A 27,473-nucleotide genomic window follows, 5' to 3' on the forward strand; every position below is an offset into this window, starting at 1 on the left:
CCAATGCGAGCATAACTATCCAGCTCCTACAGGATCTGGGCTTCGTGATCAATTCTCAGAAGTCGGAACTGCTCCCCTCGCAGTCGATGACCTTTCTGGGTTTCCTCATCGATTCCCAGGCAGCCTCCCTCAGTCTCCCGGGTCCAAAGGTCAAGAAGATCAAGAAGGAGCTGTCCACGGTCTTGAGACGGGACAGAATTTCCCTGAGGCAACTTGCCAGGGTGGTGGGGCTCCTTTCTTCCTCGATCCAGGCCATCTTCCCGGGCCCTCTTCATTACAGGGCCCTACAACGTCTCAAAGCCCATCACCTACAGAGGGGGCTTCCGTATTCAGAACTGATAGCTTTGTCCCAGGAGGCACGGACGGAGATCCAATGGTGGCTAGACCACATGGAAGCGTGGAACGGCAAAGCAATATTCGGGCCGCCCCCGATTTGGTCATAGAGTCGGACGCCAGTCGTTCCGGCTGGGGGGCTCGTTGCGGGGACATCTCCTTCGGGGGCCGTTGGACCCAGCAAGAGCTCGATCTACACATCAACTGTCTGGAGCTCCTGGCGGGTTCCTTCGCGATCAGATCCTTGACGCGGGACAGGGTTTCTTGCTGCGTGCTGCTAAGGATGGACAACGTCTCGGCGGTACAGTACATCAACCGCCTGGGGGGGACCCGCTCGAGGGCTCTAGCGGAGTTGGCAAAAGATTTTTGGCATTTTTGCCTCCAGCGTCAGATCTCGGTCACTGCGGAGTATCTTCCGGGGTCCCTGAACACCCTGGCGGACTGGAACTCCAGGTACCTGGAGGATCCCAGCGATTGGCGTCTGGACAGGGCGGTGTTCCTACCTCTGTTGGAGCGATGGGGTCCTTGTGCGGTGGATCTCTTTGCATCCAGGTGGAACACTCAGCTTCCTCACTATTTCAGCTGGCGCCCGGATCCGGGGGCGAGCGCAGTCGATGCTTTCCTTCAGAATTGGGGCAGAGATCAGAATTATGCGTTTCCCCCCTTCCTTCTGATTCCGAGAGTAACAGCTCAGGTTCGTCGCCAGGGAGCGACGGTCATTCTGATAACACCGCTTTGGCGGTCTCAAGTGTGGTTCCCAGCGCTTCTGGAACTTTCTTGCGATTTTCCCATTCGGCTCCCGGTCCGTCCGGACATTCTGTCGAATCCAGAGGGGCAATTCCATCCGTTAGCCCTTCAGGGCCATCTCTCTCTAGTGGCCTGGCGGATTTCAGGGAACGCTGGGCGGACCACAGACTTTCACGAGAAGCTGAGGATTTCCTCAGACAAGCATGGGCCCCTGGTACTTGCAAGAGATACAGATCAGCCTGGAACGGCTGGGTTCGTTGGTGTCTGGCGAGGCACTTCGATCCCTTGGGGGCCCGGATTACCGATATCTTGAATTTTCTAGCTAGCCTGGCTGCTTCTGGCCAATCCTATTGCTCTGTGAATTCTTTTCGTTCTGCGATTTCTGCGGGGCACCCTCCGATTGATGATCACCCCGTAGGGGAGCACCCGTGGGTGTGCAAGCTACTGAAGGGCATCCGCTTGGCCAAACCGCCGGAACCCAGGTACACCTCCTTGTGGGATGTCGATCAGGTTTTACGATTCCTGATTGCATGGCCGGATAATCAATTCCTGTTGCGTAAACAGTTATCGGCCAAATTGGCGATCTTGCTCTGTCTCATCTCATGCAAACGGGTCTCTGATGTCAGGGCTCTAGATGTATCCGCTAGAGTTTTCTCGCCGGAAGGGGTTACTTTCACGATTTCAAGGCGTACAAAGTCTAGTACCAGGTCGGTAACCTATCCCGCTTTTGAGCATGCGCCAAAGCTTTGTGTGGTTAGATGCTTAAAGAGGTATGAAGAGGTGACGGCGGGACTTCGGCCGTCGGGGGAGAGACAATTGCTCATCTCCATCAGGAATCCCTTCAAGGCGGTTTCCTCCCCCTCTATCGCCAGGTGGGTCCGGTGGATCCTATCGGAATCGGGCGTTAATGTCCAGCTATTTGGAGCTCACTCCACCCGAGGTGCCATGGCCTCTAAAGCTATCCATGTAGGCGGTAGATTGGAGGACATTATGAATGCGGCCGACTGGTCCTCTGAATCGACTTTTAAAAAATTCTATTTTAAACCTATTCATGAAGCCGCTTCGTTGGTGGTGAGTAAGCTTTGAACATGCATAATCCTCGCCTCCGGTCCTGACATAGAATGAGAAATTTCCTAGCTAACGTGAAGGAAAGTTTCAATTCTATTAAGGACACGGAGGCGAGGATTATCCCGCCCGCCACGGTGGCCATGGCGCCCGCCCGGAGTGAAATTTCTTCCTTTGCAAGGTGGTATATTTGGTTTTCATTACGTATATTCAAATTGCGATGTCATTTTTCTTGCCTGAATTTGGTATTATAAGCTTGTTTGCTCTATCAATCAGAGGCTATGAGTTCGCTTGTATGATTAGTTAATTTATGGATTCGATTGCTTACCTTTTACTATTTACTTGTCCTTAGGAGTGATTCCTGCGACTACATAGTGGCGGTCCACGTCAGTTCGCAGTGAAGACGAGGAAGAACGTCATGGCATTGGGATATTTATACATTTGGTCGGACGGCAGTGTGATTGGACATTGGTTGCCATGGGAGTGGGTCTCATGGGAGTTGTAGTTTTTCCTTTGTTAACTTTGAACCTGCTGTCATTAAAAGTGAAGAAAGATTCTGCATAATCCTCGCCTCCGTGTCCTTAATAGAATTGAAACTTTCCTTCACGTTAGCTAGGAAATTTCTCATTAGCCAAAAAAAGGCCTGGCACCTGAGTGGGGGAAAAGGCCTGGCAGAAGGGGTTAAAGCAACATTAGAATGCATAATAGGAGCGTCTGTTTTTGACATAATATTGTTTCAATTGAGAATAGAAAGGTAGTGTCAAAACCCTAAACACGGCAGACTGACTGCAGAAGTAACACACGCTCGGCAGCCATCTTGTAGTGATTTGAGTACGGGTTACACTGGTCGTGTGTTGTAAGATAACATAAATGTAAAAAGGAATTCGATAAAAGTCACTACAGGAAACTTGCTTTATAGTTTAGTACTATGAGCAGCTTAATTACTCGAATCACTGATAACGGTTTAGCAACTTTCAGAAATATAGTCGAAAGAAATATAAAAAGTATACAATAATTTTAAAATGTTTAGAATTCTAGTGACAACTCTCCTTGGCAAGAAACGGACGCGCGACCATTGAAAAACCCCTCTGACATCGGTTTCCAAGCGACAACGTTTCTAATGCCAAACTCCTACCTCTGTGTCGATGCTTCAAGTGTATAGCTTTGTTTCTCAACTGCGGCGACCTGACATACTGTAGCAGACAACCATATGCAGACGAGCTTAGAGGAAGTGACGTAACGCCCTTACTGTCACGAGCCGGCGAAGAGGCGTCACTAACAGACTAGAGTGTGAGTGAGAGGCGCGGGTAGCAGAAGAGCCGAGGTACACCGGAGCTGCCAGGAGGGACTCTCTGGGAGAGACACTTTCCCTGGCACAAAGAAGCTAAGGGTTGTGGAAGGTAAAAACAGCACAGGCAACGTACAACAGTAACGGAGGAAGATTATCAGTCCCAGTCCATAGGAGAGACAGCCCAGAGAGAGGCACAGCCAGCAGGCTCAGTCCAGAAGCGGCAAGGATGACCGTAGACAGCCGGTTGGGCCAAGGCCCGTGCTTCCCCTACGAACCTCAGAAGGAGATCGTGTACAACCAACTGCTACCTTACGCCGGGTACCTGGAGAGTGAATCCCAGCAACTGCTGCACAACATCAAGGAGAACCTGGGTCGTGCTGTGCAGCTGCGGGAGCTGTGGCCAGGGGTACTGGTGTGGATCAGGAAGCTCAGCACGTGAGTATAGCTCCTTCCCTCTTTGCCAACCTCACCCCATATAACTCAAAACTCTGTGAACGTGCACCCCGTCTTCTGCGTCTCCTAACCTGAAGCTGTGGGTACCATACTTGCCCCTGGGTGGCTTGGCCTGCTTGAGCAGGAGCAGAGGTGATGTCAGTGTGACTAGAGTGTAAACAGTGCTGATTCACTCCTTGCTGACAGAATGCTGCTAGTTCCACTGAAGTTCAATCTGTCCTGCCAAGTCACGGCAGGCCTCCTGGGGCTAGCGATGCTAGAGAGACCTTTGCAAACAGAACGTGGTTTTAAAAACTTGACTGAATTACTTTGTAACGGTAGTTATTTGTTTCTCGTTGACTGTTTGTAGTTTCTCTTTGTCCAACATGGAGAAATGCTTTGATTTTTGACCTTCATCGGCTGGAGGTAGGCGATTGTGGCCGTTAAATAATGTGAGGAGGTGCAAACCGGAGATGTTTTATTTATACTCCCAGTTTCCCTTTCTTATTGATGTAAGGGTCTTTCAACACTTTGGCTTAGGCAGAGCCCAAACATAAAGTGAGCGTGCACTCCAAGAGGCAAGTTGTATTCCCTCTTTTGTGTAATGTAGGACGATTTCAAAATCTCCATGCACCCCAGTGATGTTATTCGTCTGCCAAAATTGGGAAGATTTGGAAATGGGTAAGTGCACGCTGGGTATTAAATAAAAAAATACATTCATAAGAGGTCAGTTTCCATGTGTGGCACACTGGGTATCTTTATGTATTGGGATCATCACTGCTCAAAATGTTATTGAGCCCATGTCCTAAGTTAAACAACTCATCTCTCTGATGCTATACAACCTTTTTTGTTTGGAGATTTTAGAACTTCATTGTGTCTGACTTAATATTTATCTAGAAAGTAAAGGTTGCTATTCCATAGACGAATAAGGAATAGACAGTATTCCCTGCTTTTCTCCAGGTTATAACTTGTAATCAAAGATTTCCTTTGGCATCAGGTTCGTTCATTTTTGGATTTAGAGTAATACATTTGCTGTCGGTTAAACAGACAGTCATTTATCAGGACTTTATAAATTGACAGGAGTCATCTCGAAGCTACTATAGTAGACCGGATTTTTAAATGCTTTGGTTTATATACTGACGATTTACTAAAAAGCTACATGTCTTCCTTCTGTGATTAAGTATACTACAGGAATGCTGATAACCTCAATTTCTTTTGTAAGAATCTCATAGGGAAATGTCTGCTGTTATTGTGATCCTGGGACGTGAAGTGGGGAGATGATAACTTTGCTGGTCTATAAGGTGGGATGTTGGTTGCCAGAGTCTAATTTTCTGGAGACAAAGCAGCCAAAGAAGTCCCACTGACGCCCCATTTCCCGTTCAATTTGAACAATTTCAACCCATGTACGTCTTGGGTAAGAACTACTCATGTAGTGATTCCCTTAGCAAACATATATTCTTTGGGATCTTTTTCTCGCCATGGTCCTTCACTGTCATTTGGTAATTTTCCTACTTCATTGTTGAAGTTTGTAGACATTTATGCAACAGACATGGATAAAAAAAAATCTGACCAAATTCTTGACCTGAAAGTTTGAGAAGTGAAACATTGTTTGAGGATTGGCAGTTATTTTTGGCCTTCCTACTGAAGTGCTTACCATACTCTGAAAACATTAATTCTAGCATCTTTTTCAGATTTTTGGGAGATAATCTGTCAATTGACAGTCTCTTCAGAATTTTGTGTGTCTTACATTTTGCTTCATATGGACGTTGTACTGACCACTTTCTTGTTATCCATATAGATAACTGGTTGTGTTTTCATGACCATCTGTCTCTGATTTAAATAGTATAATTCCCTGACACACGGAGGGTGGACCCAAACATAACTAGACCTCTGAAAATATTTGGTCAGTCTTAATGGGGTAGAGTATACAAAACCCAGTCCAGTTCACTTGTAACAAAAATGTGGAGTCTCTTTGGCATGATGAGTGTCAAATGGTGAACATCACTTAGGTTACTGAAACTTGCCAGATTGATAGTGTTTGGAAGGCATGGCATTTTATTGCTGCTTGGAGTCAGAAGTGAACCTAATTTTCCCAATGAATAAAAACCTTACAGCACAACTCTACAAATTGAATTGCCTCAAGATTCTGTATGTTTAGAAAGAGTTGATTGTCAATTGATTCAGAAAACAAAGCCCAACAAACGTCCAGCTACGTGGGCGTTCAACTCCACATACAAAAACACTGTCACAAATTGAAATTTCTTGACATATTTTAGTTCACTGGCTTTTTCCAGAGGCCTCTGGTGGAATATCAGTGTGCAGTTGTGGGATCCCTTTCTTACCCCCTGTGCTGCCGGCATGTAATTGAAAAAAAGTAGAGCACCTTTTATGGTTCTGTATATTTATTTTATTTATAAAACATTAAGTTACAATTTAGATTATCTTTTTTATTTTGTTATTGTCGGGGAAATGGGTGATTTTTGTCCATTTAATTTTGGTCCAACAAATGATATGTTCTTACCTCCTTTCTACACCAACACTGCACCTCTTTTTAAAAGAACACATTGCATTACCCTTTGCTATTAAGTTTATTTTCTGTGTCTATCACTGATGTATTTTGTTTTGATTATGAAAATATACTGTTAGTAAAAATGTGTGCATGTTATCTTAGCAAAGTCTTTTTAGATCGTGCAATTCCAGCTAAATTGGCACTAGTTTCTGGTCGTAAGCCTGTGCTGTTATAGGACACCTCTTGAACTGTAAATTCACTGAGAACAAGGATTATCCCAACATTTCAAATTGGAATACCCCAGAGACGAGGGTTTGATTTACTCCATTCAGGCTAGCGACATGACTCTGGTATTCCTCTATGCATGCTATCGCTATGTAATTGTAAATATTGACAAAGTGATTTATATGCATGAACAGATATTTATACAGTACATCCCTAGCTGGACAGACAACAACAGAGTGTGTAAACAGCAGCCCAGATCTTGTGACTGCTCACAAGAACCATGTTGTTCATAATTTGTGGTCTGGTAGTTTTTGAAGAGTTGCATCTTCATTTTGTTTCTGAATTTTTTGGAAGATAAGAGCTTTTCCACAGTAGATGCTATTCCAGACCCTGAGTACATAAACAGAGAAGGCCTGCCTTTTAAATTTTACTTTTTTAAATGTCATCACTTCCATGCAACAGCCTGTTTATTGTTTTGGCACTGTCCATCAGAGATGGAAATTTTCTTGGCTAGTGGTGCTTATTTTGATGGTTACGAAGATGATGGGTGTGTAGAGGGTGACCAAATGTAAATCGCTTGGCCTGATGTGTGGTAGACATCTATGGTGCTGGCACCTTATTCAAGGTACAGGCAACATCTAGGAAGCCAGGACTCTCTAGAGATAGCTGTGGATGAGCAGCCAAGACGTAACTAGGAGACATGAAAGCTTATTCAATACCACTGCTGTCACAAAGCAACTTATCACAAATGAAAGAACCACACAGAGTTACAAAAATAAAGGTACTTTTTTTATAGTAACACAACACTAGACTACTTAGAGACAGTCCCCCAACTGGAGGTTAATACACACTAGGTATATACACGCTAGCAATCAGAAATTAGCATAGAAATAACAAGTATTGGCAATACTTAGTGAAAATAGTAAGGGCCATAAGGGAGGGCCAAACCATGTACTAAGAAAGTGGAATGGAATGCGAGAAACAGTCCCCCACCCAAGGATGTGGAGTTGTTAGAGGGGAGCTGGAAGAACTAGGAACCCCAAGAGGTGTGTACCTTAATGACCCTCAGCGACCAGGAGAGCAGAGGTAGGAACCTGGTCTTCCCAAGGACTAACAGGAGGACTTCGAAAAAGGATTGTGCAAGAACAGGACCAGTCTAGAAGAAAACCGATGGTGAATTCTGAAAGAAGAGGACCTGCAAAAAAAGGGGGCACAGTCCAGTCCACGATGGAGTGTCCAGTGGGGGTTAGAGCTACTACTCACCCTTCTGTGGATGAAGAACCAGGTCGACTGGGGAAGAAGACCAGCTGTGGAGCCCAGGAGTTGAAGAGGAGTCCTTGAAGCGGTGCAGATGGTGTCCATGTTGGTTGTCGGGTTGCAGATGGTCAGTGGTGTAGGAGACCCACCAACAAGCCTTGGCAAATGTAAGAGGAGGAAAAGAAGAGTTGAAAGGCTGACGAGGACCAGTAGGGCCCAGAGGACTCTACCCTTGGAGAGGAGTCCGGAGTGACTCTCAGCAGTCCGGACAGCCAACAGAAGCAGTCGCAGCCCCCACAGAAAACCCACTGGCAGCAGGCACAGTAAGTCGTAGTGAGGCCCAGTCAGCACACCTGAAGAGGAGTCCCACGTCGCTAGAGCAGTAGAGAGGAGACTGTGCTTGGCAGGAAGAAGTGCTGGGGCCTGGACTACTCGGAGCCTGATGATCCCTTGAAGCAGGATACAACAAGCCTTGGTAGCTGCAAGAGTCACAGTGCACAGGGGTATTGTCCTACAAGAAGAGGCAAGGGCTCACCGTCTCCCAAGTTGGACAGCTGGCAGAGAGGACCAAGGGGACCATGCAAGACCACCACCAGTGATGCAGGGTCCATGCTGTTCCAGAGGAGAGCAGATTCACCCAGCTGGACGTCATTGTTGTAGGTGCCTGCAGATGCAGGGGAGTGACTCATTCACTCCAAGGGAGATTACTTCTTACTTCTTGGTGCAGGCTGAAGTCTCGCCGGCTCCAGACGATGCACAGCTGGGAAAATATGGCAGTTGCTGGAAGGAGCCGGAGAAATAATGTTGCAAAGCAAAGTTGTTGCCGAGTTGGAGTCTTGTCGGTCCCTGAAGAGTCCAGTTGCGGTTCCAGTGGCCAGAAATCGAAGTAAACAATGCAGAGGAATCCTGATGGTCTTGCATGCCGAATCTGAGGATCCATCCGTAAGGGAATCCCTAAATAGCCCTAAAAGGGTATTTGGTCATCTAGCAAGTTGACCACCTGTCAGGAGGGGTCTGTGACATCACATGCCTGACTTTGCCACTCAGTTGCTCCCAGGGGCCTCTGCACATCTTGGTTTCAAGATGGCAGAAAGAAGTGGCCACCTGGAGGAGCGCTGGGCACCACCCCTGGGGTAGTGATGGACAGGAGGGTGGTCACTCCCCTTTCCTTTGTCCAGTTTCGCACCAGAGCAGGAGCCGAAGGTCCCTGGACTGGTGGAAACCAGTTTGTGCAATGAGGGCACCAATTGTGCCCTTCAAAGCAAACTCGTGGCTTGGGGAGGCTACCCCTCCTAAGCCTAAGCCCAACGAAGAGGGTATTGCCTTCCTATACCAAAGGAAATCCTTTGTTCTGCCTTCCCCTGCTTGAGCTGGTCAAGCAGCAGGAAGGCAGAAATCTGTCTAAGGGGTGGCAGCAGCGCAGGCTGGCATGAAAGCCCTAGAAGACTGGTAGGAGCAGATTTGGGGGGGCAGTCCTCTAAGGAGCACCCAGAGTGAATGGAATCATACAACCAATACTGGCAACAGTATTGGGGTATAATTCCGACATGTTTGATCCCAAACATTCCCAGGTTTGGAGTTACCCTTATGTAGCTGGACACAAGTAAAATGGCATCCCTGCACTTATGAAGTCCAGTGCAATGGAACTGGAGTTCACAGGAGCACACCTGCTCATGCAAGGGTGCCCTCACATACAAGGACCTGCACCCTGCCCTCTGGAATCGGAGGGCCTACCATGGGGGTGACTCAGTGATCTGGTTCAGTGACCTGTTGTGAAAGGGTGCCTGCACCTTTTCACGCAGGCTGAAATGGCAGGCCTGTGGACACATTTTGCATGGGCCCCCATGGTGGCACAATACATGGTGCAGCCCATGGGGAACCCCTGGGGGCCCAATGCCCTGAGTACCCAAGGACCATATACTAGGGACTTATGAGTGGGCACTAGTCTGCTAATTGTGGGGTGTACAAAGTCATAGACAACCAAATTTAGAGGCAGAGAGCACAATCACTGGGGTCCTGGTTAGCAGGATCCCAGTGAAAACAGTCAAAGCATACTGATAGCAGGCAAAAAGTGGGGGTAACCATGTCAAAAGAGGGTACTTTCCTACAGTTGGACTAATGAGGTCGAACTTCTTTATGCCTTTGCAGGGCTTGAAAAATCTACTTGACCACTCGCTATGGCCAGGTGGAACTATTTTTATGACTTAGGGGCGAGTTGACAAAAACAAGTGTTCTATTCAGTCAGAAAGCAGAGGGGCAATAAAAGGTGCCTTCAGATCTTGTTCTTATGCCACATTTGCTCTGTGTTCACAGACAGAGGTCAAAAGTCAGTTTATCTTACAATTAACTTTCCTTCTGAATGCATAGTTCCAGGACTTTGTGAGGTGAACTGTGTGACCTGCTGTTTAGAGTGTAAAATAAAAGGATTTCAGGTGTCACGTTTTTCCTAACACACAACATTTAAATGGCTAAGCCAACTGTACAAACATTTCAAAATATATTTCAGTGGTTGTGAAAGCTAATTTTTTGTATTTCACTGTGATGAAAAAAATATTTTAATTGGATGAAAACAAATCACAATACTTTACATGTTGATGTACAAAAGAGATGTTTTCTGAAACCCAATTTTCATAGATTGTTAATACACTATATAGTTTTATCAGTAAAGCTGTAAGTTAGTGAAAAGGATTTTGGAGAAGTCTTGGACATTTACTGTGTGTAGATGACAATATGCTGCCACATGACGGTTTAGTAATATATTTACTAAATGTGAGTGTTTAAACTAACTGAGAAACTCTCCGGCCCTGATGGCAATGCTATTAGTAAACTAAAAGCAAGTCATAGCTCATGTGTCCCCTATATGTAGACTAGATTCTTGTGATACCTGCAGCAAACTTTAGTCTACTCAATTAATTAAACAAAAGAGGTTTTTTGTATCGCAGAAATGCTGAGCTCACCTATTTGAAGGTGCAATCATATGTGAGAATAAAGAAAAAGGCGACTATGTAAACTATTTGCCTAGGATCACACAATTTAAGACTCGTTTATGGGTCAAGTACATGACAGTTAGGTCGAGTAGATTATTTAAGTTACACAACCTGCAGGTCTAGTAACATTTTTATGATTTTTCGAGGCCTGCTTTGAGACTCTGCTAATGTGCCTAGGCTCAGTCTATTTTCAGCTGAAGCCTAAGCCTGAGCTTAGCATGTATCAGCACTTCATCAGCAAAAGCCAGAGAAGCTCTGATGTCCAATGCATTTTTCTTTTTTTTCCCCAAGTATAAGGGCTTAACTCTAATCAAATATTTTGTAGCTATTGCTTCGTTATTCCAGATGACCAATTGCTTAGCGGAGTGTAGGTGTCATTTATGTATGCAGCTCTCTCCACTTTAATTAGGTTGCCTTCACTTACCATGTTTGTATGCTTCTCTGAGGAACGGTGAGACTGAAAGTAATTTCAGGTCTCTGAGCTCCGAACAGAAAAAGCATGATAATACCAGTCATTCTGATTCCTGACTATCTCATTTGTTGCATAAATGGTCACTTTATTCTTTTATTATTTGAAAGAATGAGGATAACAAGGCCTGCCGACCTTGGGTGGTAATTTTCTCAGCTACGGCTTATGATGGTCTTGAAGATGATGCAGATGTGTTTGCCTTAAGGTTGTGCTGAAGTCAAGCTTCTTTAAGCCTTTGAAACATGCTGCATCTTGTTGAATGCCCCACAGGGCTTGCAGAATGTTGTCCTGGAAGTTGCTATATAGAGTGTTACCTCCATCTATGTGAAAGAGGACCAGGACCTGCACCATTATCCTATAGTCAGTTGTTGGTAGGTTGAGTTTCCCATTTTTTAAGATGGAAAGCTGGTCTATTATATCGGTTTTTTTGGCAGTGTGCTCTTTGAATGAGATGTTATGTTAATGTATTTGTATAGCACTTGGCTACCAGAAAGCCTCCCAGCGCTAGAGGGACAACTCTCCAGAAAGAGGGAAGCATAGCAAACATATTAGTACAGCTAGGTCTTTAGTCCTTTCCGAAAACTCAATTCTTGACTCGTGGAGCAAAGACTTTGGGGGAGGGAATTCCACAGTTTGGCTCCAAGATAAGCTATTGTGGTGCCTCCCAATCTGGATTTCTTAACTCTAGGTACGTAGGCAAGGGTTGCTGAGGCAGATCTAAGTTTTCTGGTAGGAATGTAGAAAGATGCAAGGGTCTTTAAATGCTTAGGACCTCTGTTATATAGTGATCTGTGCATACAGTACAGGGTTTTAAACATTATACGTTGTTCCTCTGGGAGCCAATGAAGGTCAGCAAGAGCAGTTTTAACCGAGGCATGACTCTGTGTATCTAAGACTAGCCGGGCCGCGGCATTACTGAACTACTTGCAGTTTCCTTTTGACATATCTTGGAGACCCGAGCAGTAATCCGTTTCCATAGTCCAATCTAGAAATAATGAGAGCCTGAACAATGAGTCTTTATGCCAAAAACAGAAGTATGCCAAATATTTTTCTCAAAAGCCTCATTATACCAAAGCAGGTGGCAGAGATTTTCTTAGCTTAGCACAGATATCTGTGTCAAGGCTGAGACTTTGCTTTGGGTGTCAGCTAACAGACATAGACTTCCAGATTAAAATCAGAAAAATCAGATAGTCAAGCTTGAATTTGTGGTTGTCTGGTGCTCTAGATAATGAGGAGAAATTCAGTTTTATTCGGGTTGAGTGTTAAGTAGAAGCTTGAGGTTTACGTCTGGAATGGATTGAAAGTAACTCTGAGCAGATGTGTGTCGCAAATCCAGGAGATTTTGAAGTAGAGTTGTTTGAACTGCATCTCGGTTGATCTTGATGCTTCTTGTCTGTGGAGTCTGTTCTAGTGATTGAAGAATATGGAGGATTGACCTGATCCTTTTGGAGACCCTTCAGTGCGAGAGGAAGTTTCTTAGACTTTTAGGTTCCCTTGTTTATAAGTTGATTGTGTTTGGTGATTTAAGAGGCGAACCATTTTAGTACTATCCTGGAAAAGCCCATGCTGGACTGTGTGCTCGTTCAGGCTGCAGATCAGGGCTTGGTCATCATTACATTGCAGGCTGTAGAGAGTTTGATCAGGTATCGGGAGGCAGGGGTTGTTGCTGTCTTTGATGTAGAATGTGTTGATTATTTGAAGGGTTGCCATCTATTCGGTTTGGTGGGGACTGATTTTGAAATTATTTCACAGATGAATTGTGTGTGGGTAATTCGAAGAGGTTGGGTGAGATAACTGGAGAGATTGACTCCTTTCAGGGTTGTTTTTTGTAGAAGGGAGCGGACCTCTACGGCCTCCAGGTTATCTGTGAAGGTTGTTTCTCTGAGGAAGGTGTGGACCGCTGTGATAATGTACAAATGATCTCAGCTATAGGAATGTGCTTCTTGAATGCTGTAGAGGCACATGGGTATTAGTTGTGAGCTTATTGGGTAAAAGGGAAAACTGTTTGGGGTTCATAGTGGATAATCTATGTGATTGAGCACGCTCTGTATTATAGAACATAGCTGGTATTAGCCACCCTTGCCTAATGTGAGTTGTGTAGTTGATTCTTTGTTGGTGACCTTGCAGTGATCCAAAGATTTTATCGCCTATTGGGATACAGAACTACATTTGTCTTCGGCCACCTTGTGTGTAACAGTGCGCAAACTAAAAAGGTAATCAATGCTGCAAACATGAGCAGAATTTTGGTACTAAATGGCACACAGAAAAATTGGCACCTTTAATTTATCATGCTTATGAAGTTCTAACTTTGTTTGAAAGCGCTTAAGGCCAAAGTGATGGGGTTGCACAGGGTTAAAATCATGTACTGGGTAGTTTGCCATTGATGTGTGTAGATAGATATTAGCCTAGGTTTAGAACAAAGTAAAACAGTTATGTTAAAAGTGTTACATATTGTTTCTATATAACTGTATTTAGTAGCACATATTTGGACTCATTCCCTTTTTGACTGAGACTTCAAGTATGTCCTTAGCAACTGCTGACATTTCATTGGAAAATGCCCACAAACTTAGATTTGCTCTGCATTCTTCTGTTCTTCCTAAACCTAAGAGCTTAGCTCTCATCAAATACTGAGTAGCTATTACTTCGTTGTTCCAGATGACTAATCACAGAGTAACAAAATCGCCTGAGTATAGGTGTGATTGATTTCTCCCCCCGCCCCCAAACACACACCCACCCCATTTGGTTGTCTTCAATTACCATGCTTCTCTGAGGAAGAGTGTTAATCTGAAGGCTGTTTGTGGCCTGTGATCTTTCAACAGAAAAAACAAAATTAGACTAGTCATCTTGGTCACTGACTGTCTCATCGGTTGCCTTCACTGCCTCTATGTTTGTTTTATCTGACAGAAGAAGAATGATCAGACCTACCACCTTTAGAAAAAATTTCACTTTGTGATCGTACGTGGAGATGGGCTTTATAGACTAGGTGGAGACGCAATAACTGGAGTTTTGAACCCTCCTCTACTGCCTAAGCAGCTGTACCTACTCCCCTACCCCCCACCCCCAGTAAGAAGGAACAAATCTGAAACCACCTCTCTTGTTCTGAGGAAGCCTTAAATGGAGTCCAGATGCACAGAACCTTCACACCTGAGCTGGAAAGCAATTGTGTGCAATGGTTTGCAGCCTACCTTGTGATAGTTAATCTTCATTGGGTGGCTGTTATGAGGAATAAAACTGTTTGTCACACTTTCTTGCTGTATGCTTGGCAGGACTGGGATAACTTGTAGGAGTCTCTTGTACTCTTTAAATGGGGACAAAATTTATCTTTGATGTTTTGTCTTCTTGGAATATCTCTTGCAGGGAAAAGTGTTGTTTTTAGCATCAAACAAATCCTCCTGTCGTTAGTTAATGTCAGTGTTACCATGTAAGTTTAGGCTCCTAACTGGATAAAATATAACATTCCACGATTTTTATTGTTCAGTGATTTTGTGCTGATCCTTTCTGTTCTGTCCTTATGCTTTTCTTTTCCCCGCAAGGTTGCTGTAGATACAGTTGGACCTAATGCGGACGGACAGAGTTCCTTTTTTTCTCTCTTTATTTTGTGGTCATTATCCTACAATATACAAAGACCAGCTTCGCTAGTGAGTAGTTTTTGTCTACACTACTTCTCTTTCTGGTGTTTTCTTATAATGGCGTAATTGTTCAGACCCATGTGGACTCTCTTTGGAATTCATTTGTAGGGTTGGTCAGATTCCAGAGATGTTTGGTGTTTGTTTTGCTAGTACATTATATTCTCCAGGTTTGTCTTTTAAATGTTTATTTTGCCCACCTTTTCCATATACTGGAGTTTGCCATCTGCCAGAACGCCTTTCAGAGGGCCACATGGCAAGCAGGGGTTACTGGACTCATCCGTGGGGGTTGAGCCCTTTTTGCTCCTGATGTCCCAGGGCGTGACTTACCATGAATTCCAAGCAACTAGGCCAAGTACCTCTTCTGCACTTGACTTTCAGGGTAAGGGCGAATGAGCAGTCCAAGACTCCCTCATGGGAAGGTGGAGGCAGGATAGTGAACACAGGCTCACAAGTCAAAATGCGTGCGACAACAGCAATAAATCATTGTCCAGCCAAATATTAACTTTTAAGAAAAAAAGAGAAGTACTTTCTTTCTACTGTTACACAAAGGAGAAAATATGACATTCAAAAAAATGATAGTCCTTCCTCCCTGTGGAGGGGCTCTAGTGTTTCCTTGGCATTTCCCCATCACACTCCTTCTTTGCTCTAGCAATAGTGGTTAACTCCCCATTAGCTATTGGTATCATCCATGGAATGCCCTACTAGTAGTCTGAGTCTCGGGAGTCCGCTTTGACCTTAATTTGAAGTCAACAGAGTGTTCCAGCTTCGCAGCATTAGCTAGCAGCAAGATACTCTGGGGCCGGAAGGCCAAAAATCAGTCAGGCGTGAAGCCTCTAGGATTCCTAAGTACGGGGCGTACTTAGGAATCCTAGAGGCTTCACGCCCGACTGATTTATGGTGGGGGCCACCATAGGTGATTGAGGTGGCAGCTGTTGAGTTCAGGTGAGTTCCCAGCAAGCGGCCATGCTGGCTGCACTCAACAGTTACAGAGTATCTCGCACAAGGTTGCACTCCCAAAATGACCAGAGGTTCTTTGCGGTTCCTCCTGCAGAGTAAGTATCTGATCTGTCCCCCAGTGTGTGGGTTGTTGCGATGGTCCTGACGCAGGCCCCTCGCCTGGACAATGGTACACAGGTGCTTCCTTGTTGTCCTAACGTCACCGGTATGGTTTCAGATCACATCGCAGTTCTTGAAGTTCCTGGTTACTCACCTCTGGCGTATGGCTGCATCGTATCTTCACAGTACATGGGCTTCCCCTAAATTGGCAGAGTTAAGTCCTTTGCGGAAGCCCCTCCTAAAATACAGGGTCACTGCAGGTTACCAGACAAGGCTACAAGCCTTCCTGCACGGCAGTCTTTACATGGTGACCCTTCGTGGCTTACGGAGTCGCCGACTCAACACTGTGCATGGGCTCCATCCTAATTGGCGCAGTGTGACACGTGTAATTCACAGTGGCTCTCCTCGGGCGTACAGGGATCCCTGACTTTGTTCTGCACACCGGCAATCACTCAATCAGAGCAGCAGACATCTCACACCTCCCAGAGGGAATCCACTGGACAGGACTTCCTTCTGGACCTCACTTCCTCCAGTGCTCTCCTCTTTCTCACACTGGTCTTGGCAAGAAGGGATGCACTGGTGCTACAGGCTCCAGTGCAGGTGGTTTTGGATTCCCTGGGTGATGTCCCCTCATCCAGCAGCGAGATTAGCAGGCATTGGCCCTCAGTCCTGGTTCTAGTCAAAAGTCTTGCAGAGCTTACCCTACTCACAAAGCCTGTCTGTCTACTTGATACATGACAATTTTGGGGGTCTCAAACTCCTGTTCTTGTAGTTCTTTCCAGGCACCAAATGTGAGTTAGGTTACAAGTCATTGAAGTTTTATGTTGGGGTCTGATTCCTTTGAAGTGTTCACTTATCTGCTCTCTCTTCCTCTAAAAAGCAGCCAGTCATAGCAGGAGGGACTCCATACCTGGTAGCCCCAGATCACAGGTATGGGAGTGACTAGAGTTCAGACCTGGATGCCAAAACATTAGCCCAGAATCTAGCCATACGCTTTATGATTCTCTTCTGGGATGTGCCCAGGACCCTTCCTTGTGACCTTTCATTGAAGTGTACAGGGGAAGCCTGTATCTCCCCTCTCCAGTGTGCCCCACCCAGATTACAGGAATGAATCAATACACAAATCTGTCTGTGGGGATTGCTCTACATCGGCTCCATGTGTCACCATGCATGCCTGGGTCTCCTAAAATGGAACCTAGGGACCTGCATGATTTGTACCATCCAGAGACACACTTATACCCAGTCTATGTATACAACCTACACACACACTGCAAACCACTGTATCCTTTATGTATTGTACCACTGATAGGCACATATGCACCCACCACATGCACTCCCCATGCATGCACTTCTCAGGGCTGAGTTATCCTTGTACTGTACCCTTCACAGGCACACATACATCCAGCACAGACACACCACTCCTGTCGCTGCGCAGCACTACACATAAACCGATGTAGGCTAAGGGTGAGTTAAGCACACAGCAGTGGAATTTTAAAAATGAGTGTGCCTGTAGTTCTCATGCCAGTGACGCAGATGAACAAGCATTGGCAAAGCCAATAGGTCTCGCCTATGCAAGAGCTATTGCTTTGGGAAATGTGTTTTAGTCATGTTGTGCACTAGAACAGCTGCTGTTCAGTATAGTTAAATGTTATTAGCATGGAGGAGAGTGGAGTGGCCTAGAGTAGACTACAGTGGCATAGAGTAGAGCGAAGTGGCATATAGCAAAGTGGAGTAGAGTAAAATGGCTTGGAGTTGCGTAAAGTTTTGGTGAGTAGAGTAAAGTGGTGTGGAGTGGCATAGAGTAAATTGGAGCAAAGTGGTGCACAGTAGAGTGGCATAAAGTAGATTGGAGCAGAGTAGTGTGTTGTAGAGTGGACTGTCATAGAGGGGAGTAGCGTGTCAGAGTGGAGTAGCATGCCATAGAGTGGAGTGGCATAGAGTGTCGTGCCCAAAGCATGGAGTGGAGTGTTGTAGAGTGGAGAAGAACAAAGTGGCATGGAGTGGCAAAGAACGGGGTGGATTGGAGAGGAGTGTTGTAGAGTGGAGTGTTGTGGAGGAGAGTTGTTGTAGAATGAGGTGGTGAAGATGGGAGTGCCTTGACCGCTTATCGGAGTCAGAGTCTGTACTTGAGATTGCTTTTTACAGAGTTGCCATTGTAACACCCAATTACAAAGCGCTTGAGAGCTGTGAAGGGCTGTTTATTCTGTTCTGTCTTGTTTTATGATGTGTGGTTTTGTATAACAGGTCTTGGTGGTTCATACTGATGAGAGCCTTTGATATTCAGCTGTATAACATATCTGAGATCAACTGGCTGACTGTGAGATATTCTATCTAATGTATTATGTGTGTATATGTATTTATGTCTAGGCTATCATGTATAAGATATCCTGTGTTATGTGTTCTCTCTGATTTTGTGGTGTTCTTTGGGAAACAGTCGATGACATGAATGAGCTTGTAAAACATTTGAAGAGCATGATGCTTCCTCGCTTGCCACAAGTTTAGATTGTGAGGTTTTACTGCTCTGCAGTGAAGAAAGGTAAAAACAACTCACGCCCACAAATAAATAAGTGTGTACTGGCATGTTGGTCACTCTGCCACTGCTCGTGCCACCCTGAAAGAGCCAGTGTGGGGGTCAGCTCACAGCTTGGTCCATCTGGCAGTGCCAGAGTGGCCAATTGGCCAGTTTAATAATGGGAATTGCCATATTAAACCAGCGTCAACTTACAGTTGTGGAAGCAGCGCCATCAAATATTTCCTTTCAACTAGTAAAAGCACAAAATATGAACATTTATCCTTCAGAAGGAGGCATTGGTATTTAGGGGTCTTCTGACATGTGGCTGGCTTTGTGCACATTGTAGTTTATGTGCCTTTAGCTCTAAGCATACTGTGAACAGCAGGGCCATATTTATAGGGTGAAAATTTAAACTACACGTCTCAGCCTTCTTTTCACTGTTAGCTGAAAACCAGGAGTGATTATAATTCACTCTCAGCACGTGGGGCAGGCTGACAACCCCGGGATGTGTGAGGGCTAGTAGGTAGCATATGTATGAAAGGCATTTATTTTTAGCTTATAATTCTTGGTTGGTGACTGTTGCACAATAGAAACAAAGCACGCATCCAAGGAATCCGTGAACCTTTGGCTGCATGCCCGCCGAGAACGACGTCATCTGCATAATCACGGATCACCGCAGATTCTGCGCTGTTCTGATCTGAGATTTGATGGCGTGCGGAGGACTCATTAATTAGGTGGAAACATGGCACTATGCAATCACATTGCAAAAAAATAAACGGAACATGTATATGCCTAAAGATGGACAGACAGAGAAGTCCATACGAGCCCAACACGGTGTTTAGGAGTGCAGAATCCACTTTTGTAGAAAGAGACAATCTTCTTAAAGCAGTTGGTGAAAAGCTATAATTCTATATTTCATGGTACTTCAGGACAATGGTATTTATTTTGAAAGAGGTGATTACATCAAATCAGAAAAAGCCTTCTGTTTGCAGGGAACAAAATAGTACCTTGATCACGTTGGGAGCAGCGGATAGGCACTAATTAAGTTGAATCAATCAGTGCCTGGTCCCTGCTTTACACAGAGGAACGAAAATGAAGCCAGGCCTGCCTTGACGAATTACGAGGCTGTTGAGAAGAGTGCGGTGCAAACAACAAATGGTGAGCGACAGGCGGGCTTCAAGCTGTACTGTACACAACAGAGTCTCGCAAGTGAGATGCATGCGCTAGCGCATGCACTCACAGGCTCGACCCTAAAAGGAACCTGTTCACTTCTACTGATCACTACACGGTATGCTGCCACCACCGTGTTCCTGCTCTCTAACTCCTGGTGAAAGCAGTAGCCTTTCACCACTGTGAGGGTAGCGCTTTGGTCACCATCCCCCGTCCAACAAGCCCGCAATCCATGAGAAAAGCCTAGGTCACAGTGCACGTTCAAGATCCCTGTAGCCTATTGTAGGAAAGTTACTCTTTTTGGCATGGTTAACCCCACTTTTTGCCTGTTTCAGTGTTTTTAAACTGTTTTCACCGGGATCCTGCTAACCAGGCCCCCAGTGATTGTGCTCCCACCCCTAAATTTGTTTACTTTGGTACCCTTTACACCGCCCCAATTTGCATACTGGTGTATCCCTGTAAGTCCCTAGTATATGGTACTTAGGTACCCAGAGCATTTGTATACCAGGGGTCCCCCATGGGCTACAGCATGTATTGTGCCACCCATTGAATCCCATGCAAACTGTGTCTGCAGGCCTGCCATTGCAGCCTGCGTGAAACGGTGAATGCACCTTTTCATTGCTGGTCACTGTAAGTCACCCCTATGGTAGGCCCTCCTAGCCCAGAGGGCAGGGTGCAAGTTCCGCATTTTTTTTCATCAGAAAAAAACACTCCTCTCTTAGTTTGGGCTCTTTATTTCAATTATTCCTTTCATTCTTGTTGATCTATAAAGTATTTATTCTGCAGAAACAAATAGTGTGAAGACTATGGCGGTTCCAGAAGGGAATATGGAATCATACCGCTATGGAGGAACTGGTATCATTTTTTCCCTCTGACTAATGGTACAACATTAGCTTCCCTCAACTTTGCAGTATATTGGCCTATAAATTTAAAAGGATCAGTTTATTGCTGGCAACTTTTCTAGTTTTTTTGCCCATCGATCTGTACTGATTTGCTTAGTTGTATTTGAGTACAGATTCATAGTTGTGTGTAATAACAATGGATGCATCTGAAGTCTTCCTAGTTTGGTTGATGACAGTTTGACATCTATGGTATTAAAAGCTTGGTTGTGATCTGTAAAGGTTAGTTGGAGTAGGATGTGTTTGTTCGTAAAACAGCACCAGGAATACTGATGAAATACCCTAGCAACTACGCCTTTAAGTGTTTGTAGCGCATTTTTACCATCGTCTTTCCAAGACTAGCCACACTTTCTTTTATAATCTGTGCTGCAGACCTATCGAGACATGTTGCTGAGTCAATATTTTGTAAGATATACTAGTCCTTTCATGTAATTTGCTCACCGATTTCTTTCACTGATATTAAATCGTATGTCTAGTGTGTCAAGTGCACTCTATCTCCGAAGTTAAGAATCTTTTGTGTATTTCATAAGATAGGGCAGTGTGCAGGTGGGACTTGAGAAAGGATAGGACAAGCAATATCATTTCACTGTACAAATGAGGATGCCTCGTCTGGGCGATAAGTTGCTGGATTTGTGTGGGGAAACGTTAGAATGGACCCCGAAGAAAGAAAAAAAGAGAGAGAGTGAGTTTTAATTTTTAATTTATTTTTCTTTTAATCGGAAATTCATTTCTAAAAATGTTGTAATATAAATTACAACCTGTTTTTGAATATGTTTAAACCCTAAACCAGTGAGACTATTTCATTTGCATTGTTTGCAACACGTGTTTGAAGTGAATTATTTAAAATGTTTTCAGAGCAAAGTTATGAACTATTTACTTGTTGCTACTAGGGCATGTTTTGATGTATTTCAAAAATACTTAGTTCTTTTTATTGGACAGTGTCCACTCCATGTGATGGATTGCTCCTTGAGGTACAAGCGCCTATAAACGACATATCTGACAACCTTTTAAGTCTGTTTGCCTATTTTAATACCACATCACTGCAGTCATAATGCTGTTTTTAACCAACAGCTGCAGTCTGCGTAAGTGCACCCTGTGAACTCAATTTACTTTGGACGCTGTGTATTATTCCTCTGTCACTGACATTTGTAACATAGACTGCAAGGTTTAATCCTTCCTGAGCAATGGCATGATTGCAATAATCTGCTGTGCACTCTCTCACAGTGTATTCTAACAGACACAGTTGAAAAAAATATTCCAGTGACTGATCTATTTGTGACATTGAAGTAAGTTTGCGTTGTTTGGTGTCCTACATATGACTTATATCGCTGTGTTCTTTCCGAATGATGCGTAAGCAGTGGACATGTGTACCAAAATATGTTCTTAGATAAGGTCACTCAGGGATGAGTGATTGATCGCTGTTTAAGATCGAGACGTGGCATCTGCAGCTTGTTTTGATATTGTGACTGTCCAAATCCTGTTGAGTAATTCTTGTTGTTCACACTAAGACATCTCCTAGTGCTGTTGGAGGACTGCTTACAAATAAGTTGTCTGAGCTAAGCAATAAAAAAACATGATCCATCGCTGCGGACTCCAAAGACTTTATAAGACTAGCACAACTGCCTACTGACCTCATATTATAAGGATTATAATCCTGGACTGTGGATGCTGGAACTTGAAAGTACAGCCTTATAATGTGAAGAGTAAAAGAACTCCTTACATGCAAAGCGCTGTTAGCTGATAAATCAGAGTTAGTTGACTGTGATTCTGTTGCTTTGGGGCTTGTTGGTACTTGTGTAAAACTTTGTATTAGTCGCAGGTGACAGAAGGTCTGCTTTGATAGTTCCTCAGAGTAAAATGCCATTCATGTAACCTCACTAGGGGCAAGTTTACTTGCTAACAAGTGCTGATTGTGAGTATTAAGGAGCAGTGTCACCTTGACTAGTCAGATAGTTGTTAAGAACAGTTGATGTTCTGATATTACCTATTTCAAAAATACTTGTGAATTTAACATATTGGTACAAACTTCATGTAAATGAATGGATGGGTAGTTTTGATGATTTTCTAGTTATTCGCTTTAAGCATTTAGTTTTCTTTCTGGCTCTCTCTCAATTTCAGTAAAATGTTGGTTTTATTGGATACTGGAGACTGAAATATAGATATGATTTGCTCATGGAGTCCCTATTAATACTAATACCATGTTTAAAATGTGTGAAATGCCAATAACCTTAATATGGAAATGTTATACGCTTGACTCCGATATGTACTCGTTTTGGATTTGAGCTACAGTCTGAAGCCGTTGTATAGAATGGAACATTTTAATCACTTGATTATAATGTGTATATATTGTGTGTGTGTGTATATATTATTTTTTGGGAACAGGGTGAACTTATTTACAGTGCTTACCAGTCCCCGCAGAGCATTGGAGCACATTGCACAGTTTACAGATCGTTCATAGTGCAAAATCTATATAGGAAGTGCTTTAGATATGCCAGCACACAACTTAAATCACACAGGGACCTAGGGAGAGTGAGAAACTACACAGTCCAAAATTGAAATCCTCTACGAGAGCTATTACACTTGCTTTATTCTGTCTTGGGTGCCGGTCAGGTTGTGCATGCTTATTGTAACGCTTTCCAGAATGCAAGATAAAATATGTAACCTAGAACACCTTGGCTTCCAAACCTAACTTTGATTGATACTCACATGATGATGGTAGAGGGGTAAGAGTTCTCAAGAGGAGCAAAACTGTGTGCTTAGGGCAGCAGCACCACTGAGTATTGGAGACTGAGTCAACGTTGGAGACTGAGTCAACCCCACATGTTTGAAGCTGTCTGCCTAACTCCTGGCAAACCCGCAGTACTTTACCCACCTAGTTAAGGGAGTAGTAATTTGTGGCAACCTAAAAACTGACACTTTGACTCCGCAGGAAAGTCGTGGTGAACCGATCACACCCTTTTGCTTAGTTACTAAGAGACTCGCAAATTCCTAGTTAAGACAACAGGTGCAAACTGAATTTCAATATAGGTATTAAAGCAATTGCATCCTTGTATAAAAAGCATGAGCTGTGATAAGGTAGATGGAACATAATACAGTGATCATCATTACAATGAGCCGGGAAAAGATAACCCCACCATTTTGTATGGCTCTAGAAAGTCTAGTGATTCCTGCCTGACCGCTATGTATGAGAGCACATTGGTAGTAACCCATCTGCCAGTCATAATTTAGAGAGGAACCCAGATGCCCTATGTGAAGTGGATAACAGGGGTCTGCCTGTTAGGATGGCAATCCTGCCGGGGAGCTGAACTGTCAGAATCAGCAATACTGGCTGTAGTATGATGTGTGTCCCAGGACAGTCATGATTGGAATGCTGTCTGCCCTCCATAAGGTCAATGTGTTGTTTATATTATAAACCCTACACAGTTCATGGAAGTAGGCCTCATGTCATGATGCATCCAGAGAATAGGAACTGTCTCCTGAGATGGCAGTCCAAGCTGGCATATCATTTACCAAACACAACAGCCCTAGAGAAGGTACAGAATATGTATTGTGCTAAAGGCTGATAAAAATGTGCAGTAAGTACTCTTTCTTCATAGGAGGCAGCTGATTAAAAAAATATAAAGTATTGCACTAAAACCGGCTCTGGTAAATAATATGTCAATGAATAAAATACATTTGTATTTTTAATAGCGCAAGCCATGAAGCTAACTAAAACCTGCGCCAAAGGGCCACAGCACATTATTCTTAGAAATCCCTGCCCCAAGCCTCTACCGACCCTCCCCAAATATTTATATGAAATATTTGAGTGATTATACAACAAAATTAAATCCTTAGTATTGACTCAACCAACTCCACTTCCCTAATCACCGAAGAAGGGACTGAAGAACTGCTGTACCAAAATAAAACCATTGTCTTTCATTGGGGTAGTGCAATAATGTTTGGGGATTGAATGGGAGGATAACCAAGTCACTACATTACATATTTCCTGAATCAGAACATGTAAAACAGAAGTCGCCATCTCGCAACTTAGACTAAGGGCCTTGAAGCTCTCAGTACTGGTTTGCCTGCTGAACTTAACAGTGGAACACTGATGTGAAAATTCATTTGGATGTAGCTTGTTTAATATCCGCTTTAACCTTTTCAGCGCCCAAGAAACCAACTAACAGGTTATAATACATTCTAAATGATTAAGTCTGTGCAATTTGTGAAGAGACTGCATGGTTCAAGATTGTGCAAACATTTTTCCTCATTTGAAAGAATTGGAAAGAAGGGCAAAGAAATGACCGCAAATAAGAATCCACTTCAGGTGAAATGAAGGTTTTACTCTGAATTCACCCCGTTTTTAGAGAACACGGAAAAAGAAAAATCACAAACTAGTTCCAGAATGTGAATCAAATGTTTTCATTTTGCAGCTATCTAGTACTACACATATTAATTGAATTTACTGGAATGGAATCGATTGAGACTATTTGAATTCATTAGAGAATCCCAGTGCATGCAAAATGATAATTATAGTCTCTAGTGTTTCTTGGACAGCCTGTGGAGAATTTGTTTCAACAGCCATTTATTCAGATATAGGTACCCATGTGTCCGTGAAGATGGCATATGACCACTGTCAAAAATGGGAGCTGATGTGAAGCTGACTGGTAAAACTCTGAATTCAAACGTAAGACCCCCTACTACAAATTGGATGTACTGTCTGTTCCAAGGAAGGGTTAGAAAATATCTATCCTGTGGTCTAATGAGACTAACCACTTCTGGTCTGCAGGGTAGCCAAGAGAAGAAGTAGATTCTTGAGAAACTTGGTCAAGTACTTGAGGTCTAGTATAAAGCTCAGTCCTCCACCCTGGTTTGAGAACAAGGTAATGCCTTGAGTAACACCCCAGTCCCCTCTGAGTGGTGTGGGGGCTAGCTCAACATTATTGGCTAAGAAAATAGATCCTCTTGCATCAATATATTTATGAGGGTAGAAGAAGAAAGGAGGAGGTACCACATAAGGCTTTGTTGCAAATGGCAATGAACAACTGAAGTGGATCAGTTGAAGGACTGTTTGAGCCAAAGTTATCCTCTGCCATTTGGAGTGGAACCTGGACATTCTGCTGCCAACTGGAGTGTCACGCTGCAGAACACACAAGTAAGACGCGTTTCACAAGTCCATTAAGCTGTCATTGAAGAAATAGGGGTCTGTAATTGTTTGCCTGTGCCCAGGCCTTTGTTCTTGTACCGTCTGAAGAATACTGTGCCTGTTGTTGCTGTTGTAAAGAAGCCTATATTTGTTGGTACCCAGAAGGGTGGCTATATTTCCTAAATTTTCTGTATGGTGGATTAAATTGAACTGTGGCATTACTGATACCCGCTCTGTGCTTGTCTGCCTTCATGGTAAAATGGTAGGAGGATCCTTCGTAGGGCATGTTCAGTAATTGAGATTGTACATTCTCAGAGAATCCAATGGTTGTCATCCAGAGATTTCTTTGTATGGAAGTTGTGAAGCTGATAGCCCAGGAGGCAGTGTCCACAGAATCGAGGACTGACTGCATTGAATGTTGGGCCATTGTGTCTGTACAATCATAACCAAAATCAGTGAAAGAACGTCAGACATCCCCTGATAAGCAGCTAGTAACAGCTATCACAATTTCCCGCAAGGCATGAGGATAGTGTGCCAGTCAATATGACGCATAGTTTCTATTAAAAGTAACAATTCCCAGAGTGAACATCTTCATGGTGAGCTGATACAACTCTTAGACTTTGTGTCTGGAAGGCTGGAAGGATTGTCAGTTCAATTAACAGTAGCAAAATGTGCTTAGATCACAAGACTAACTTTGTAGGGTGCAAGCTGAGATATGGAGGATCTGAGAGGCTGCCTTGTAATTATTATGAGATATAGTTCTAGACACTTCAGATATTGTTGTATGTTTCTCCCGAGCCTGAGATAGATGATATATTATTGAGCAGGATGATAAATGAGCTGGTGTAGGAAGCTGGCTCGGTATACATTATATCAAAATGGGATATAGTGTCTACAGAGTCAAGGGGTTCCCTAGGGGCTTCACAGAGGCTAAAGTAGATAATACTAATGCTCTCTTTTGTGGTAGTATGGTTGAACAGTTAGGCTTATCAGAGGGTAGTGCAAAGCATTTGTTGTACACACACACAGTCAATAAATGAAGCACGCACTCAATGACTAACTCCAGGCGAATTGTTCTTATATAGCAAAAATATATTTTGTTACTTTATTTCTAGAACCACAAGATTCAGTTTGCAGGTACAAGTAAGTAGCAAGGATATGTATCAACACCACTTTGTTTCAATTTGGCAAGTTAAACAGTTTCCAAGAAAATAGCAAATATCTGTTTTAAAAGTTGACAGTGCAATTTTCAAGGACAGTTCTGGGGGATGAAAAGTTAGTACAGTTTCAAGGTAAGTACAAGATGTACAGTTCCAGTCTCCTGGTGTTAGGATGTCCACAGGTTGGGGTTCAAGTTAACCCCAAACACCCACTACCAGCAGCACGGGCCGACCAGGTGCAGAGGTCAAAGTTGCTGCAAGATTTAAAATTGGATCCTATGGAGACTGGGGGCACTCGGAATCAGGCCTGCTTGCAGGTAAGTACCCGCGTCTTCGGAGGGCAGGCATGGGGTGTTTAGGAGAGCACCAGGGGGGCCACAGGTCATCACCAAACACTCACTCTCAGCGGCACAGTGGCGGCGGGGTGCAGGGTACAACTTAGCGTCGAGTTCCCAATGCTTTTCAATGGGAGGACCCCAGGTTTCACAAGTAGGCCGGGTCCAGGAGGTCGGTTCAGGGAAACCACAGGCTGGACAGGGAGGAGGGCCGCCTGCTGCACGGTGCTGCACCGGATGTTGGGTTCCCCAAGGCCTGGGGGCTGCAGATG

The 27,473-nt window shown here is 44.1% G+C and overlaps 1 protein-coding gene across 1 annotated transcript in view; it reads left to right on the top strand.

The window, feature by feature from the left end:
• Positions 1-3,305: 3,305 nt before the first annotated feature.
• PSME4 (proteasome activator subunit 4) overlaps positions 3,306-27,473 on the top strand; it is a 1,396,200-nt gene continuing 1,372,032 nt past the window's right edge. The window contains exon 1 of the mRNA XM_069234194.1: positions 3,306-3,871. Coding sequence (XP_069090295.1) covers positions 3,663-3,871 — 209 coding nt within the window. The 5' untranslated portion in view covers positions 3,306-3,662. The remainder of the gene's footprint in view (positions 3,872-27,473) is intronic.

Source organism: Pleurodeles waltl, chromosome 5 (genome assembly GCF_031143425.1).
Source record: "Pleurodeles waltl isolate 20211129_DDA chromosome 5, aPleWal1.hap1.20221129, whole genome shotgun sequence".
In the NCBI taxonomy this organism is placed as follows: domain Eukaryota; kingdom Metazoa; phylum Chordata; class Amphibia; order Caudata; family Salamandridae; genus Pleurodeles; species Pleurodeles waltl.